General features: G+C 28.3%; 1 protein-coding gene and 2 pseudogenes across 1 annotated transcript; all 3 read left to right on the top strand.

The window, feature by feature from the left end:
• Positions 1 to 9,193: 9,193 nt before the first annotated feature.
• Positions 9,194 to 11,115, top strand: LOC110613283 (cytochrome P450 94C1). Its single transcript, XM_021754334.2, has one exon. The coding sequence runs from the start codon at positions 9,269 to 9,271 to the stop codon at positions 10,793 to 10,795; it is 1,527 nt and encodes a 508-aa protein (XP_021610026.1). The 5' UTR covers positions 9,194 to 9,268; the 3' UTR covers positions 10,796 to 11,115.
• Positions 11,116 to 15,671: 4,556 nt separating this feature from the next.
• On the top strand, positions 15,672 to 16,651 carry LOC110613612 (annotated as a pseudogene).
• A 537-nt stretch (positions 16,652 to 17,188) lies between these two features.
• On the top strand, positions 17,189 to 19,026 carry LOC110613611 (annotated as a pseudogene).
• Positions 19,027 to 19,347: the final 321 nt, after the last annotated feature.

The raw sequence follows: 19,347 nt of genomic DNA, 5'->3' as shown, positions 1-19,347 counted from the left end.
TTACTTGTATTTTAATTTTTCAAATATAATCAACACTGTCCTAAGAATTCAATTTTTTCTAATTTCTCAACAATTTACTGCATTTTAAAAATTATTTTTCAATTTATTTTACTTGTCAAATTTTGAGATTTATTAAATTTGTTATTTTCAAAATTCAAACCCCATTATTTTTTTTAAGTAAAACCAGTAATTGTATTAATAAAATTCTATCAAATAAAGACGATTATGTCTAAGTATGAACCGTTAGAATAGCATTATGACGAACCCATCTAACAGAAATATCATTTTAGAGTCTAACAAAAATTTACAATTATTTAAAATTAAATCCCTATATAAGATAATTTGGCAAAAATGCTTCTCAAGTGCCTATCTAAACTCCTACATAAAATAATTTGGCAAAAATACTCCTCCTTCTTTCTCATCTCTCGAGCATAAATCATTAAAGTCTCCCGAACAAAGTCACGGAAGAGAGCTTCTACAAGATAAAGCTCGAATAAGGTTTCATGACTGATATTGTCGTTGCGATTCCGGAAACCCATAATAACTAGTAAATCTCCATTGAATATTATCTTCCGAAACAACCAAATCAATAAAATTTGAAAAAAAGCCAATCACAGAAACAGATTTATAACTCTTTCATGTTAACAAAAGGTCTGCTCCTAATTCTTGTCTATTGACTGAGAAGGAGCCATCAAAATGTAAAAAATTATGAAAAAATTTCATATGAGAACTAAGAGTTTTTATTTCCATCAAAAATAAAATGTTCGGCTTGTAACTAGGAACCAAATCCTTCAATACAATAACTGTCCGAAGATTGCCGTTATAAATCTGTCAAAGAGGTTTGCATATTCTGAAAATTGATTGAATTGTATGGGAAACATCCCTACTATACATAAATCATAACTGACGATCGGAATATCTCTGGATCTCTTAATAGGAACAACAACATCTTATTTTTCATCGATAATCAATTGATGCAGATCGTTCATGGAGAAGGAGAAAGAAGAAGTTAGGTTTAAGGAAAAGGAAAATGCGAGAGTATCGACGCACAAAGGGATTATAGAGGGAAACTTTCAAACCCATTGTTAAATGGAATCATTAAATTTTTATTTAGTTACAAATTAAAGTAATTTTATTTTGCATATAATATTTCCATAATAGTAATTTATATATTTTTATTATTTTGAAAGACTTGAAATCAATTTTTCATGATGATTTCAATCATTTTTTTTCTCTAACTTCAATCATTTTTCCCTTAGGAAATTAAAATAATCAAATTATTGGTAAATTGAAGATCCTATTCAGTAATACTTTCTAATATGTGTTTTGGTAGTGAAAAATAACTTTTTGTAATGTATTTTACTGAATAAAAAAAAATTATTATTGAATATAGCCGAAGTCTATTAGAGAAAAAAAAATTATTGATTTAATTCTGTACTTTAAATATTTAATTAATTCTACTCTAATTTTTTAAAAAAATTTATGTCATTAGTAGAAATATCATATAATTATACCACATGAGTCTCATTAAACTCCTAAATTTATTTTTTAACTCTTATTCTCTAAAATCACTTCTATAAAATATTAAATATTGGCTGAAAATAAATTAAAAATTATTTTAAAAAGTAAAATTTTAAAGAATCATTTTAGATTGAATTAATATCAAAATTATATTATTTTTAAATTTTGTTATTTTAATTCACTCTATAAAATTATCAATTACTTTTTAACCCTTAATAGTTTTGCCCATTATTTTACTGGTAACTTTATAGTATTTAGCATGATAAAAATTCAAAAAGTACATAACTTTAACTAAATAACCATGTCATATTAGTTAAATCCTAAAATAATTTTCTAATTTTACTCTTTAAAAAATATAGCATAGTTTCATTGATGACAAAAATTTTCTTAAAAGTGGAATAGAATTGATTAAATGCTCAAATACATGGTTTAATTGGTTATTTTCAAAGTGCAAAATAAAATTACAATGATTTAAAAAGTATAAAATCTTTTTTTTGCAATTATATTATATTATTGGCATACACATATGACATGCGACGTGATTTTTTTCGTTAGTTCATTAATGGCTATATAGACAACAGAGTATAGTTATCAAAATATTTAGAATATAGAGTTTAATGGATTATTTTTAAAATTTAGGGTATAATATTAAAAATTTATAAATGATAGGATTAAATTGATAATTTACCTAATTGTTTTAAAAAAAAGTAATTATTGATAAATGGTGTTGTTTATTTTTATCAATTCTTTGATACGCCAAAATCAAGGTGGTGAGTTACTTTTAAAATATTTTTAATTTTATTTTTCAAAACTCTTTGATTTAAACAAAACAAAATATTAAAGCTCATTACCACATAAATCAGAAAATGAATTGATAAGATTCAACTAGTAATTAAGTTTCTCAAAATTTCACATGTTATCATTATATGGTTTCCTCCCCTCTCTCTCTCTCTCTATTTTGTAGAGAAAGAGAAACTCACTCTATTTTTCCCTCTGCCTTCTAAGGTTTAGCTATTTTTTTAGCCGCCATCCTGCCCTTTCCGGACGGAGGAAGACATCTCTCTCGATGTGGATCTTTTTCTCTCTCTTTCGGTGAGGATTATATATACTTTTTGTTTTGTTTGGCTTCAAATCCGGTGTATGAATAGTGGGGGCTCTTTCTGATTTGTTGATTCGTGTTCCTTGAACTTGTTTTGGGTAGGAGACATCTATGAGCGGTTTGCATGTGGAGTTAGATACTTGTTGAGGGGACTCTTTCTGAACCTATCAAAATCGATAAATAAATCTTTCTTTCTTTGGTGCTTTGCGATTCCAAGCACTGCTTTTTTTCTATTCTTTGTTAGTTTGTATTTTGCTTCTTGTTATACTTCTAAATTCTTTGCAATAAAAGATCCATTCTTCCTGTCATTTTCAGCAAAAGTCGGCTAATGGTGGGATCATAGGACTCAAGAATTCGGAAGGCGCGATTGGAACGTCGAAGAACTACCTCAGTGTCTCCTTTGCTGGTGTTGTAAAGTCTCTAAGTTGCATCTCCATGATTCTGTGCCCCTCCATCTACCTTGAATTATTGTGCTTCTTGTATTTAGATCTTTGTATCCTTCTTTCTACAGACTCAATTCTCTTTTGTACGTCAACCTTGACCAATGGAGATTCTAGACGTCAGGTTGATTGATTGCAGCGGTACTCTCTTTTTTTTCTATACTCAAATTAGGCTAACATTTATTTCTTTAAATTTGAGTTTTGGCCTAAATATGTTAATTATAATATGAGTCACTTATATGGGACATAGTTATTTGATATTTTTTAGATCTGTCATATGTATTCGACCACCTGAGATCTAATGCAAGCTTTAACTTCAGACAAAAAAAAAAATCATCATATGGTTTCTTACTCGTCTGAATTGAGATTTGACGTTATAACCCATTAGAGCATAAACTTGTCAGCTGTCCGCATGGTATGCAAATAAAAATACCAAAAAATTAAGTTATATTTCTCTAATTAAGAGGGTATTTTACTTAATTTATAAGTGTTGCTTAATTATTTATAAGTTATTTAAATTTTATAATTTAAAATTTCAAACAACAATAAATTTAATTAAAATAGTTATAAGTAGAAAATAAATAATTAAAGTGTTTGATAATACATAATTTATAAATACTATTACCATTTTTTTTAAAGCAAAACTATTAGTTGTATTAATAAAATCTCATCAAATAAAGAGAGATATTATTCTAAACAGAGAAATGACCATATCTAATAGATTCTCTAGTCAAAGTATAAGCAGATAAAATAGCATGATGATGAACCAATCTAACAGAAATATTAGTTTTAGAGTCTAATAAAGATTTATAATCATTCAAAATTAAACCCAGTTCAAAAATGTCTAAATGTGGAAATGGAAAAGATTGAATTACTTGCAAACAGTCCATAAGAATGCAGCCATTAAAAGGCGAAAATTTCATCGCAAAGAGCAAATAGTGACGGAGAGCTAAAATTTCAACAATTATCGGCATATTATTATCTTTCGAAAAATTAAAAACCTTGTAGCCAATAAAATCTTAAATTTGAAATAAAACCCGTCAACTTGATAAAATCAATTGAAATTGTCCAACGTTGAAAATGATACACAAATTTAGAGAGTAATCACTTCGGGATCAAAGTGTAATATAATAACTTATTTTATCAAAACAGTTTATAAATTTACTATTTATAAGGATCAAAGTGTTATACATAAATAGATTATCTTATTTTTTAAGCTTGTAGATTAGTTTGAATGACTTGTAATCCAAGATAAACACTCACTAAATGCAATAGAAGTTATAAATTTATTTCTTTTAATCACCTTTTAAATTATTTTTTTAAAATTTTAGTTTGACTTAGAATAAACTTATTATTCTGAAAACATGAATTAGAATTCTTGTTAATTTATTTAATTTTAATTTAAAAATGAAATATATTAATAAAATTATATATAAATATGTTAATAAAATTTTTAAAACGTAAAAGATGACTTAATTTTTTTTTGTGAAAAAAAATATTTTTTATTAATTAATAAGTGTTTTAAATGTTAAAAAATAAAAAAAAATATTTTATTTTTCGTAAAATTAAATATATTTATATCATACACTTGAAAACACTGAAAATATGTTTTTAAGAATACATATTTTTAAGAAAATAAGATATTTTAAACGGAAATAAGTACTAAACAAGTCCAGCACCTTGGCACATTGAGTCTGAAACCGTACGGATGAAAGGAAGATATTTACATGCGTAAAACGACCACGTTTATTACATGCGTAAAACGGTGTCGTACGGACCACGTTTCATCGTTCCTTTTCTCATTAAAGTGACGATTAAAACAGTCATGTCTTATCATTCATTTTCAAAAAAGAATTATTTTTAGTCCGTGTTTTATTAAAACTAATTATTTGAACTATTTATTTTGAAAATAAATACTAATAACATTTTATTTTTTATTTTATTTAAATGGATAGTATTCATGAAATAATTAAAATATTTTTATTTATTTAATTAGTATGCATAATTTCAAAAAAATATTTAATTCGTATATTTTTTTGCAACGACTATTAGTCTCATAATTAATGAAAATGAATTAATAATTAACTATTTAAAATGTATTTATAAATTTAATTCGATAATAAATATGAGAAATTTTATATTTTATTCTCTTAATTTTAAATTTTTATTTTAAAAAAAATTAACGAATTAAAAAATATAAAGTATTTAATATATTTTAAAAAATATAAAAATTAAATAATTAATCTTAAAAAACTATAAGAAGTGAATAATATTTTTTAATTTTATCAAATTGAAATATTTTTATTTAATTTTTTGGTTAAGGGAAATTCAATTTGATAGAATTAAAATGTAAATATATATACCCATTTGAAATTGAATGAAAAGAAAAGAGTATGGAATTGTGTACATCACATCAATCATGGTTTGCAAATTGATTGACTAATGAAGGAATGTTAGACGTGGGATAATAAGGACCACAATCATTTATGGTTGGTCACTGTACTTCATCATTTAATAATTCTTAGTTAAAATGGCCTAACAAAATTATTTTCTCATATTTTAATTTTCAAACTATATACTAATTTTCCTTCCTTATTTTAAACGTGGAAAAACATTCTTTTTTTAAAATTTTTATTATTTTTTTGGTTATAAAATGGAGAACTAATAAAGCTTAAAAAGAAGTAAAGCAAGATTCACACAAGGGCAGCAAGTATTTCCTTTTGAGTTCTTTTTTCCAACTTATGTATATATAATTTTACTAATTTCCTTTTTTTTTATTGAAATAGTGATTAGAGTATATAATAGAAAGAAATTAAATAAAATTTATTATTTTAATTATATTTCAAAACCATGTGAACAAAAAAAACTATTTAGTTAAACATAAGCATTCAATTTACAAGTAATAAAATAAAAAGATTTCTTTGCCCAACTTATTATTATTAAATTATAAATTATTCAAAATTTTTATTAAGATAAAATTATATTTAATAAAATTTTAAAAATGTTATTATATTTATTTTCATTAAAAAAATTGTGAATATTCTTTGTCATTTATAATAAAAAGAGGGAAAGGAAAAAAGAAAAAAAAAAAAGAAAAACATGCTGCCGACAAGCCGCAACCCCATACTACGCTGCAATCCTAATTTGCCATAATTTCATCAAATAAATTGCATAATTAGCGTTTTTTTTTCGCCCGACAAATTCCCATGAATATTTTCTTTTTATGATTTTTTTTTTGAAATGGGTCTTTTTATGATTTAAAACAATTTAAACTTGAATATTTTTTTAATAAAAATCTTAAACATGATTAAGATTTTCCAACCACTTATTAGCCATCAAACTTTAAATTAAATGCAAATGTGGGTATAAATTGATTACCATTAGATTTCAGTTATTTAGATTTCAGTTATTTAGATTGAGGTTGATCTATTGAGGTTGTTCTGAAAAAAATAAATAAACCAAAAACTCATTAAAATTTTTTAGGCAGGCCGACCCATCACGCATCTTCCAATTCGCAGGCAAAGCAGATCGAATTAACCGAACATTTAGACCTGTCAAAAGAGAGTTTAACTCGTTTGATGTGATAGGAAGTATGAGAGTAAGCACAACTACGCCACGACTCTATCAACATGTACATCGAAGGGAAATTAAATGGCCTTATGACCAAGATGAATAAGAAAATACACTCGTATGTACGGATCTATATGATAGAAACATATGACATTCAGGGTAATGGTTATACATCACTGAAAAATAAAAAAAATAAAGGAAAAATACATCACTATCAAATTCAGGGATGTAAATGAACCAAACTGTTCGTGAGTTATTCGAGGTTCGGCTCGATAAAAACTCGAACTCACTTTTTAGCCTCGTTTAATAAATAAGCTGAACTTGAATTTAGCAGTATTTGGCTCGTTTAGACTCGTTTAGACTCGCGAGCTCAGCTCGTTTTCAAACTTGTGAATAAGCTCACGAACAAGCTCATGAGCAGACTCGCGAATAAGCTCATGAGCATACTCACGAACAAGCTCATGATTTTGTCAACACCAATCCCACATCGAATCGAAAGTTGAAGGGATACGGAGAATTTGACTTTTCTACAAATTAAAAGGACAATCCTTCTATATATATTTTTTTTATCAATTTTAGGTTCGAAAGATTTCAATTAAATTAAAAAATTTAATTTAAAAATCTCTTTATAATCTTATAATTTAAATTTTATTTTTAATTTAAATTTATTTATTGTAATATCTTCTGGGCCCACAATAGTAGATATTATCCGCTTCGGGTTCGAGGGCCTTTGCCCAGCCTTCCCCTTACGGTTTTGTTTCTGAGGGTTCACGCAAGCGTCCTTCCCCTCAAAACGCGTCTACTGTGGTCTCTTGGGGCTTGCCACATCGGAAAGAGGTAAGGAGGGGGGACGCCTTATAAAGGCAAGCCCCAAGCGACCACAGTAGACGCGTTTTGAGGGAAGGACACTTGCGTGAACCCTCAGAAACAAAACCGTAAGGGGAAGGCTGGGCAAAGGCCCTCGAACCCGAAGCGGACAATATCTACTGTTGTGGATTCAGAGAATGTTACATTTATAATTTAAATAAATTTAAATTATATTGAATTTATTTATAATATAATCAAACTCAAATTTAAACTTAAATTCGAGCTTTTTAAATGGAATTTGAATTGACTCGTTAATGTGATAAACGAGCTTATTACAAATTGAGTTCAAACCGAGTTCGAACCGAACTCGAATTTAATATTTATTTTATGAATCGAGCTCGAATTTATAAATAAAACTCAAGTCGAATTCAAAATCAAATTCGAGCTTATAAATTTATTTTTTAATCGGCTCGACTCGATTTGATTACAGCCCTACTCAAAATTAAGTTTAGACACTCTTTAACTCTATTTTTATTTAGATCTCAAAATCTTATCAACTAAATTGATAAAATAAAAATAATTAATAATTAATAATTAACTAAATTTATTTTGAAAAAGTGATCAAACTTCTATTATGCTATCAATTTCAAACCGAATAATTAACTAATTAGTTATTAAGATAGATCACCAAATCTATCACTTTGCATATGTTATTAATTAGTTAATAATTCTATTCAAATTATTTAAATTCTAATAACAATGTGTGCAGTTAATTATTATTATTTTTTTCAGACCAGTGAATTCATGCCATAATAGTGTTACAATTTTTTTTAAAATAAAAATTGAAATAGTAAAATCTTAAATTTTTATATTTGTTCAAGTAAATTTATCAGTAAATTAAGTCTGTAAATATATAATAGTATTTATAATTAAATATAAAATAAAATGAAAGTAGGAAAATAATATTTAATTTTATAATTTTAAATGTAACGGCCATGCCACAATACGACAAAAGTGGGTGAAGGGTGGGTAAGCATTAACCTTAAGTGGCTTTGAGTTTAAATACAAGATACAAAATACATTTAAAATTTCAAAAAACAGGAGAATTTTGTTCTCTTAATTAATGAATTTAATGAAGCTAATAAATTTTGAACGGGTGATGACAAAATATGTTATTTCTAGAAATATAAAAGGTAATTTAATATCTTATTTTCATTTAAAATTTTATAATAAATATTTTTGATTAATAATTAATAAGTATAATAAAAAATTTTATAATAACTAATTATAAAAAATAATAATTAATATAATAAATATTTTTCAATTAATAAAATAAAAAGTATTCAACTACTCTTTAAATAAATAAATATTTATAGTAGTTTTCTTTAGTCACTTTTTTAATGGCTCCACCCTAAAAATAAAATGGAACATAAATGGCTACGCCGTCTGGAAGCCGACATCAAGACTATAAAGTGGCGGAGTATGAAAACAGACACGACTGACACAGCTTGTCGGGCCAAGTAGGCGAGGAGAGAGAGACGAGAAAGAGCACGTGTTTGAGTGGCTGTTGCAATAAGACATGATGGAGACATTTACTGAAATTTCGGCACGTGTAATTCATGCACTTTAATCTCTCCGCTCGGTGTCAACAGCTATTTACTACTTCCCGTAATTATAATATTAAAATAAATTAATTAATTAATTAAAAAAAACACATTATTAATATCTCCATTTGTATATAATGCAGCTTCCGTATCGATACTCACCGCCTTAATTTTCCTTTCCTTTCTCTTTGATTTTTCTTCAACCTTTTCAATTCTCTTCATCATCAATGGAGTTGAATGCTTCTTCCCCATGGTTGAGTTCCGTTCCCAGTGTTTTTTCTCTGCTTTTCTTTGGCTTTACTTTATTGTTTTCCTTCTTCTCTTTGATCATCTATGTGTTGAGGCGAAAGCCTTGGTGCAACTGTGAGGCATGCAAGAGCTATCTCACCGGTTCTTGGAGTAAAGATTTTCCTAATCTCTGTGATTGGTACACTCATCTTCTTAAAAAATCACCCACTGGTACGATTCATCTTCATGTTCTTGGCAATATCATCACTTCCAATCCAGAAAACGTTGAATACATTCTCAAAACAAATTTTGACAACTACCCAAAGGGGAAACCTTTCTCTGGTCTCTTGGGTGATCTTCTGGGTAGAGGTATTTTCAATGTTGATGGCGATTCTTGGAGGTTCCAAAGGAAAATGGCGAGTTTAGAGCTTGGTAGTGTGTCCATAAGGATGTATGCTTTTGAGCTCATTATGAGTGAGATCCGAGAAAGATTGTTTCCTCTTTTGTCATCAATGGCTGAGAAAGAAGAGGCTTTAGATTTGCAAGATGTGTTCAGAAGTTTTTCTTTCGATTATATTTGCAAATTTTCTTTCGGGTTAGACCCTGGATGTCTTAAGTTATCTTTGCCGATTTCAGATTTTGCTCTTGCTTTTGATACTGCCTCAAAGTTATCTGCAGAGAGAGCATTAGCACCATCACCAATTGTTTGGAAGATGAAAAGGTTGCTAAATTTAGGCTCCGAGAAGAAACTCTCAGAGGCTATAAAGATGGTGGATGAACTCGCCCAATCGTTGATCAATCACCGGAGAAGAGAAGGCTTCAGCGATAACAAAGACCTTTTATCAAGATTCATGTGTTCAATCAACGATGATAAGTATCTTCGAGATATTGTCATTAGCTTTCTTTTGGCAGGTCGTGACACGGTTGCTTCAGGGTTAACAAGTTTCTTGTGGCTTTTATCTCAACACCCAGAAGTTGAATCAGCAATTCGAGATGAGTCACAGCGAGTCATGGGGCCGAGTCACCAGCAACTCACCAGCTATGAACAATTGCGAGACATGCATTATCTAAATGCAGCAATACACGAGAGCTTAAGACTCTACCCACCTGTGCAATTTGATTCTAAGTTTGCTCAAGAAGATGATATAATGCCTGATGGTACATTTGTAAGCAAAGGCACTAGAGTAACATATCATCAATATGCAATGGGTCGGATGGATCGGGTTTGGGGTCCGGACTGTATCGGATTCAAACCAGAAAGGTGGATAAAAAATGGGGTTTTTGTGGCAGAAAATCCTTACAAATACCCAGTTTTTCAAGCTGGATTTAGGGTTTGTTTGGGGAAGGAAATGGCATTAGTGGAGATGAAAAGCGTAGCTCTTGCAGTGATTAGATCCTTTAGTGTTCGGGTCCTGGATCCGGATCAAGCACCAAGATTTTCCCCGGGTTTTACTGCGACTGTGAAAGGTGGCTTACCAGTTGCGATCAAAGAACGAGTTTCGTCCACAACCCACCGCCATTGTTAAGGCATGCATGCAGCTTTTTCTGTACAAATTATTATTAAAAGAAATTAAGCAGCAAGGGTTTCTGTTTATTAATTAGCAGCAATTTTGTCTTGAAAGGCTATTTGAATTTATTGTGTGGTTTGAATTGTAAGAAAGTTGGCGAATTTATGATCTCATTCTCTCGTGAAGCCATGGAGGCACAAGGCCAGAGAGAGAGTGACAGGGTTTGGAAATTGGAAGAAAGCTGCAATTGCATAGAATGCAGTTCAGAGGTTGGTTGAACGTTGATCCTAATTAAAAGGAGTTAATTAATTTGATCAGTTTGGCTTAGTTGATATTAATTAATGGGTACATTTAATTGTTAAATTGTTTTATCGCATTTATATAGAATTAAATGAAGTGCATTAAACTCTCTTCGGTTTGAAGAATCAAGTGAAAGTTTTATAAGATAAATCATTTATTAAAATATATTAAGAGATTTAGGTATTGTGATCGTTTACAAGTCGGTCTTTATATTAAAATTTATTAAAATATATATTTTTTTAAAAAATTTATTGAAATATTAATATTAAAATTTATTAAAATATTTTTATTTTTTTTGTCAAAAATTTATTGAAATATTTTTATTTTTTCTTTCAATTAAAAAAGTAAGTGATAAAATTTTAAATTTTGATCTCAAATAAAATTTTTTATTTAGTCATTCAATATTATTATTATTAATAAGTCAGTTTTTACAATTTTTTAAAATATATTAAAAAGTTCTTATCTTTATTTATATTTATTGAAACATCTTATCATTTCTTTCCGTCTTTTCTCATATTTATTAAAACATCTTTATCATTTTTTTTCTTAGTCTTTCATCATCGTTTCTTTCCGTAAACGAAATAGTTCTTTCTTATATTTTCAAAAATTTATTAAAACGTTCTTATTTTTTTTCATATCTATTAAAACGTTCTTATCGTTTTCTTTTTGTTAATGAAATAATCCATATATTTTCTCACATATATTAAAACATCTTTATCATTTCTTTCTATTAACGAAATAGTTTCTATCTTTTCTCACATCTATTAAAATGTCCTTATTATTTTTTTCTGTCAACGAAATAATCCTTTTTTCTCCTCATTTTTCTCAAAAAAGAAAAAAGAAAATGATGAGGAAGGAGAAAAAGAAGATGAACAAGATGATGATGATGAAAAAAAAGAAGAAAAATCACCCCTCCTCCTTAAAAAAGAAGAATAAAAAGAAAAATCAAAGTAGAATCAAAGAAAAATAAAAAAAAGAAGAACCAAAGAAGAGGAGGAAGAATCGATGAAGAAGAAGGAGGAAGAGAAAAGAAGGGAGTAATTTGGTCATTTATTATATTTTTAACTTAGACGAAATTACTATTTTGTTGATAAAAATAAAAAATAAGAATGTTTTAATAAGTTTCTGAAAATATAGAGACTGACTTGTTAATAATAATAATATTTAAGAATTAAATTATAAATCTTCTAAATATATTATTATATATATAATAAAAAATTATATTTTTTTATAGTAATTTTAAATTACTGTTAAATTTCTTTATACAACACGTGTCATCTTTGAGCTCAAACTTATCAAATTATCATACCAATATTATGAATTATTCTTTGCATTTAATTAATAATGATAACTATTTAATTAATTTAGGATGTTATACGTTACGTTCTGTTTAAGGAACAATTCCTTAATCGGATCCTACGTGGGCCATCATCACTAAATGCATTTTTTTTTTCTTTCTCCTAGTTTAGTTCATCCGCCTATGATCACATGATGTTTATTTCTTCAAAAAATAGTTATTTAATCTTTATAATATCTTTATAATATAAAAAATTTATTATTATTATTATTTTTTTAAATGGAGAGTGAGAATTCAATCTGAGATCTCTCAAATTTACTCGAATACACTTATCATCAGGCTATTATTATTTCTCGAATGAACTTATCATCAGGTTATTATTATTTATTTCCTTTCCCACTTATACATATGATTTGATTTGTAAAATTTGCATTATAAATAAGAGATTATCCCAATTCGTTAAACACTAAATTTAGAATTAGGCATCTCTTTAAGCAAAGCATTCCCTTTTCTTTTACTTTCCTTCTTGTTTTTTTTTTTTTTTTAATTATTTTATGTGAAGTTATTTGTCACTTCAAATAATTAAGGATTATTAATTATATTTTTAATTTTATCCTTATTTCTATTAAACATAAATAAGAATTATTATATGTCTTAGAATTATTATTTTTAATTATATCACTTTGTATGGACAAAAACACCCAACGCCTTTGTCTTAGGTTTATGTCTTTTTTTTTTTTTTTTTTTTTTTCTATCTTTATGCGTAGCGTTAGGTTTCTTCAATTGACATCTCTAGTCCTCTCCCTAGCCAGAGACTCAGTTTTCCTTTTCTCTTATTAGTCATGGGTCACTCTCACCACTCGTATATGGATATAGATATTTTTTTTTACCTTTTCTAAGTTAGAAAACTTTGAGTAAGAATATTTAGAGAGTTTGAGTAAGATCTAATTGTTTTTTGTATTTGTAGTGTCATGCATGCATGTATAGAAGACACCTTTGTCTACTTTCAGTAAGGCATTCTGCTAGGATTTTGACCAATCCATGAGATAAATTACAATCTAAAATAAAGGGAAGGAGCTTTGAAGAACTTTATCAATTTTTCCTACTCCTCGGCTTGCATGAACGAGTGGGTGGAGGTCCAAAGATGGCATGATCTTTTGTTAGTCTAAATTACATACTTTCCCTAATTCCATTGCTACTTCTTTACACAATCGATCGAATCCTGCAGATGTTCTTTCAACACAGCGTAAGTCATCAAAAAAAAACTTTGCAAGCAGGGCTCGGTAGCCTGTTAGGCATAGTCATGGTTCCTTTTCATTGAACCCACCATCCCCTATTTCACTTAGGTCCTTTATTGGATTGGATCACTTTTGATTACTCGATGCCGCTTTGCTTTTGGATTATTTATAGCCATGGCCATCGCCATCGCCTTCCGAAAAATAATAATAATTTTCATGGAAAATAATTATTTATAAAAAGGTTACTAAAAACTAACTTATTTTCAATGGTTTGATTTCAATATTAAAAAAAAAGATGTTAATAAATGTATATATAGAAAGTATAGTGATGTTAATAATTTTTTATTTATTGTGAGATTGAGGGAATGGAACTTAATTTTTAAAATTATCATGTTAGTGATACACTTTTAATACCAGATCAAATTAGGCCATGTGTACAAATAAATGTTTTAAAATTAAGAAAATAATTTTTTTTTGTTAAAAAAATAATTTTCCTTTAAAAGATAGTTTAATCTTCTATTTCACTAAAAGAAAATTTGTCATTAACTATTTTAAATGTCAGAAAATATGAAAAAACTTTTCCTGAAATTAAATGAGCCTTAGTTACAAATCCAATAATAATAATAAAAAAAAAGAAATACTTTCAAATTTTCTACTACTTTTGCTGATGCTAGCCTTAATTATTTCTATATTATTTTTCAATGACTTGCAAATTAGTTTTGTACTTTTGCTAACTTAGCTAATTATTCTCCTTACTATAAAATTTTTCTAGATTATTAGTATATTATTTTGTTGGTAATATATTTATTAATGAGTTGTCTAATCCTACATCCGTCATAAAAAATGAAAGTATAAGAATTTATAACATCTTGACTAAAAATTATTAAATAAGTTGAATTTACCATTTTGGATCATTTAAAAAATAAATTTAAATGGATTTAAAAGTTGGATTAATCATTCTAAATCAAATAAAAAATGATATAAAAGTTATTTGATTTTTTTATTAATTTTTTAATTATATCCATTTTAAATATATTAAATTTTATTGAATAATAAGAGATGTTTTGGAGATTTATTGAAAATAAAATAAAATAAAATTAAATAGAATTATAATAATTAATTTATATGTTATTATAGTTCATAAAAAAAATGAATAATAATTTTGAGATAATAAAAAAAAAATGGACACGAACGGAGTAATATCTTGAAATGAGATTTTGTATCAATAGATGTTTGAAAATTAATTTCTATTGTTTGAATTGTTGGTTGAAAATTTCTTCAAAATTTTTGTATTTATTTTGTATAGGTAATGGGTAATGTGAATTTTTTTATTTTTTTTGGATTTCACTACTATTGAAATATTGGGGAGGGATAGAGAATGGAGAGAAAGGAATAGAGATTATAAAGAAAGGTAATTTAGTCATTTAAAAAATTTCTTTTTCTTTGGACGATGGATTTGAATGCTTACTAATGATTAGATTATATGAAAGAACCACTAATTCTAAGAAAAAAAAAATGAAGCGATTAAATATTTAAAAATGTAAAAATTAAATTATTATTAGTGAGAAGATAAAAGGATTAAATTAAATATTTATATCCTATTTATATAATCAATTAAAATTTATATAATAAATATATAAATCTATATATAAATATTTAATATAATTTATTAAAATTATTTTCATTCGACTATGCTCACTGTGAGAGATTATGGAACCACTTTTTGATACAACTTCCAAGTTCTTCACGGTAATGCATTAATTTTTCATTGCATAGCATCACCAACTGGATCATCACTTCGTTATGAGAATTACAATATTGAAAAAAAAAAAAAACAACAAACAACGTTACAGATGTTTTTTTTAAATCATGAAAAAAAAAAATAAAAATTATATTTGTCTTAAAAATATTTTCAAATTCAGAATATATAGAAATTTTATTCTGTGAAGTTATAACCGTGAAGTTAACATGTTCAACACTTTAAGTTTCAAACATGTCAATTTTATATTTATAAATAAAACTCCTGCATATAAGGAATTATTTGTATTGCAGATTTGCAATGGAACTTGGAAGTATCCTTCAGTTTCTTGAAAACAAGACAATTCTTGTCACTGGCGTAACTGGGTTTCTTGCTAAGAGTACTCTCTCACTCCCTACTGCAAATTGAGCATTTATTTTTCGACTTATAGTATATACAGTAATTTTGTTGTTCTATATATATAAATTCAGCTTTTGTGGAGAAGATATTGAGGGTTCAACCATATGTGAAGAAGCTTTATCTTCTATTAAGAGCTGCAGATGCTACTTCTGCTAGCTACCGCTTCCACAATGAGGTAATTTATATAAGGTCTTCCAAATGTTTGATCTTATACCTATTAGACTCCTTAGTTCCTTCTTATAAGGACTTGTTTAGAGTTGCAAAGGAAACACTGGGTGCAAATTTTGATGCTATTATAGCCAAAAAGATTACTGTTGTTTGTGGTGATGTCTGTTATGAGGACTTGGGAATTAAAGACTCTTCCTTGAGAGAAGATATGATGAATGAATTGGATATTGTACTTAATTCTGCAGCCACTACCAACTTTTATGAAAGGTAACCAACAACAAACTCAATCATTTCTTCTAATTCCTCCTCCTCATCCTCTTGTGGTGCAGATAGGATATCGCATTTGGCACCAACACCATTGGAGCTAAGAATGCTATGTGCTTTGCCAAAACTTGCCTAAAAGTGAGTTATTTGTCCAAATATCTACTGGTTAGTCTCAAATTGCTTTTTGTTTGGCATTTCTAATGCTATAATATTGACTACTTATGAATCCACAATGGGCAAATGTGTTTTCAGCTTATGTCTGTGGAGAAAGGTCAGGAATCATACCAGAAAAACCCCATCGCTTGGGAGAGACACTCAATGGTGTTTCTGGACTAGATATTGAATATGAGAAGAAACTGATAGATACAAATTTAGACGAACTCACAGCTGAGGGAGCTCCAGAAACAGAAATTAAACATGCCATGAAAGATGTGGGCATCAAAAGGTAATTAATTAAGATAGATTATCATCCATTAAAATCACTTCATTTCGATCATATATATATATATATATATATATATATATAGTTTTGAATTCACAAATCTTATAAGAAGGAACTAAGGAGTCTAATAGATATAAGATCAAACATTTGGAAGACCTTATATAAATTACCTCATTGTGGAAGCGGTAGCTAGCAGAAGTAGCATCTGCAGCTCTTAATAGAAGATAAAGCTTCTTTACATTTGGTTGAACCCTCAATATCTTCTCTACAAAAGCTGAATTTATATATATAGAACAACAAAATTACTGTATATACTATAAGTCGAAAAATAAATGCTCAATTTGCAGTAGATAGAGAGAGAATACTCTTAGCAAGAAACCCAGTTACACCAGTGAGAAGAATGGTTTTGTTCTCAAGAAACTGAAGGATACTTCCAAGTTCCATTGCAAGTTTGCAATACCAAAATTAGGGAGATAGATACTAGAGAGATTGCGATCATGTGCCCATTGCAGGGCCACGATTTCATGTCTATTTATAGACGCACATGGATGGAGCAGTTGTCAATTTTTATTTTCAAATTAAACATGAATTCAAATTTTTTTTTTTTTGATTTTTTTAAATAGGAGATGAAGAAGTGGAGACTCTAAATCTTAGTGCAAACCTATATAAATTGTTAGCTTTTAAATGAGGAGAAACAATAAATATAATTGAGACTGAAATTTTAGGATTTTATTAATCACATCAGTATTTATACAAACTAACGTAACTTAAAATTTAAATAAAAATCATAAAATTATGAATTTTTTCAATGTAAAATCTTAATAAATATTATTTGACCAATCAAATTAAAATAATAATCTATAAAACTTAAATTATCATATTTAACATATTTTAGGCTTCAGTGCAAAGAGTGTTCCCGATTTTTTTAGACTGTATTTAGGCTTCTAGAGTTCTTTAGAGTTGTGGGTTTTGGTGGCCTCTAGAATTTTTTTCTTTTTTTTTTTTTTTTCCATTTCGTAAGGGCATTTATTGAGTTGGTCTCCCTTATTAGGCTATATTTTATTGCTCCTTAGACTTTTCAATACAATCGAATTTGTACGGTTAAAAAATTATTAAATGAAAAAGTGAGCTTTTTTATTATTAAATTATTAATTTGTTATTTATTAGTAAAAAATTAAATTAAATTAAATTAAATTATTAGATAATATCTATTATTATTAAAATTTAATTTGTAAAAAAATTATTATTTAATTTTTAAATAATATAATTATTAATAAATTAATTCTTATATATTTAAAAATTTATTAAAATATCTTAACTTTTTTCTCTTTAATAAAATAGTTCTTCATCTTTTTTTTGTTACAAAAATGAAAAAAAAAAATATTTAATTTTATTCTCAATGACACCCTGAGTAGTTCACCTGTGGGTCAAGTGCGACCTTGTTATCTCCGACACTAGTAGAGACACTAGTAGAGTCACCGAAATTAGTCTTAATCAGGCTAGTTACTCTGACTCCCTTGTTAACATTTCATGAAACCTCCCTTATTGCAGACTACGGACCTGTCAAGTAATAATTTCATGGCCAAATTCTCGAGTCATTCTCCAATCTCACTCGTGTGAGTCGACTTAGCCTTTAAAGAAACTGATGTTTCGACCATATACCTGTGTCGCTTGGCTCACTCTCTAACCTCGAGGAGCTATGTCTCGATAACATTCTTGAAGACATAATACCTGCAAGTTTCAATGGTCTAATTAGCTTAAGAAGGCTAAATTCAATCGAACAAGCTAAATGGTGAGTTTCCCGAGTTGGCTTCTCTGAAAAGCCTCTGCTTTTTAAATGCTAGTGACAATGCCATATCCGGTAAAGTCCCAGCTCAATTTTCATCATCTTTGGTTCAAATCTCCATGAGAAACAATAGCTTGGAAGGAAACATCCCACAAAGCTTCAAAAACTTAGGATTATTTACAAGTAGTGGATCTGAGTCACAATAAACTCAGCGGCTCCGCCCCTTCCCTTCTCTTTAACCACCCATCTCTTTAACGGCTCACTCTCTTTCAATTACTTCACAGCCATAGAATCACCAACACCTATTGCTACTTCGACCACCAGTCAGAGTGAACTGATAGCCATCGATTTAAGCAACAACCAGCTTCAAGGATTTCTACCCACGTTTTTGGCCTTGATGCCAAAGCTATCTGCATTGTCACTAGAGAACAACAAATTGACAGGAATGATACCAACCCAATTGGGAATTAAAACAGCCGTGCAGGGGTCCGAATTCTTACCGTTTGCTAGGCTACTGCTGGTACTTGTTTGGGTAAATTCCGGTGGCGTTAATGGAGCTAGAAGCAGGGTCAGTCATCCCGACGTGTACCGTATAAAATGTTTGAAAATTATTGTGCTCCTAGACTAGATAAATGAATATCACAGAATATCTAACACAAAAAACATTAATAGAATTGGCATGTCGGGCAAAAGTATTAAAAATAGCACGTCCGAGGGTTTGCATATGATATGGATAATCTTGAATAGCAGGTTGCTAAAAGGACCACTGCGTTGAGGTAATTTGAGGTAATAACATAAAACTACCAGGCATCCAAGAAGTGTATTTTGATCCACTGTCTTGTAGAGCACTTAGTCATGCTGATGATTGTCTAACCTCACCAAATGGTCGATGAGTATGAAATGAAACAGGTGCCGGA

The sequence above is a fragment of the Manihot esculenta genome, chromosome 4 (genome assembly GCF_001659605.2).
Source record: "Manihot esculenta cultivar AM560-2 chromosome 4, M.esculenta_v8, whole genome shotgun sequence".
NCBI lineage: Eukaryota > Viridiplantae > Streptophyta > Magnoliopsida > Malpighiales > Euphorbiaceae > Manihot > Manihot esculenta.
The sequence above is the reverse complement of the archived record's forward strand: the minus strand, read 5'-3'. Positions and strand labels throughout refer to the sequence as shown.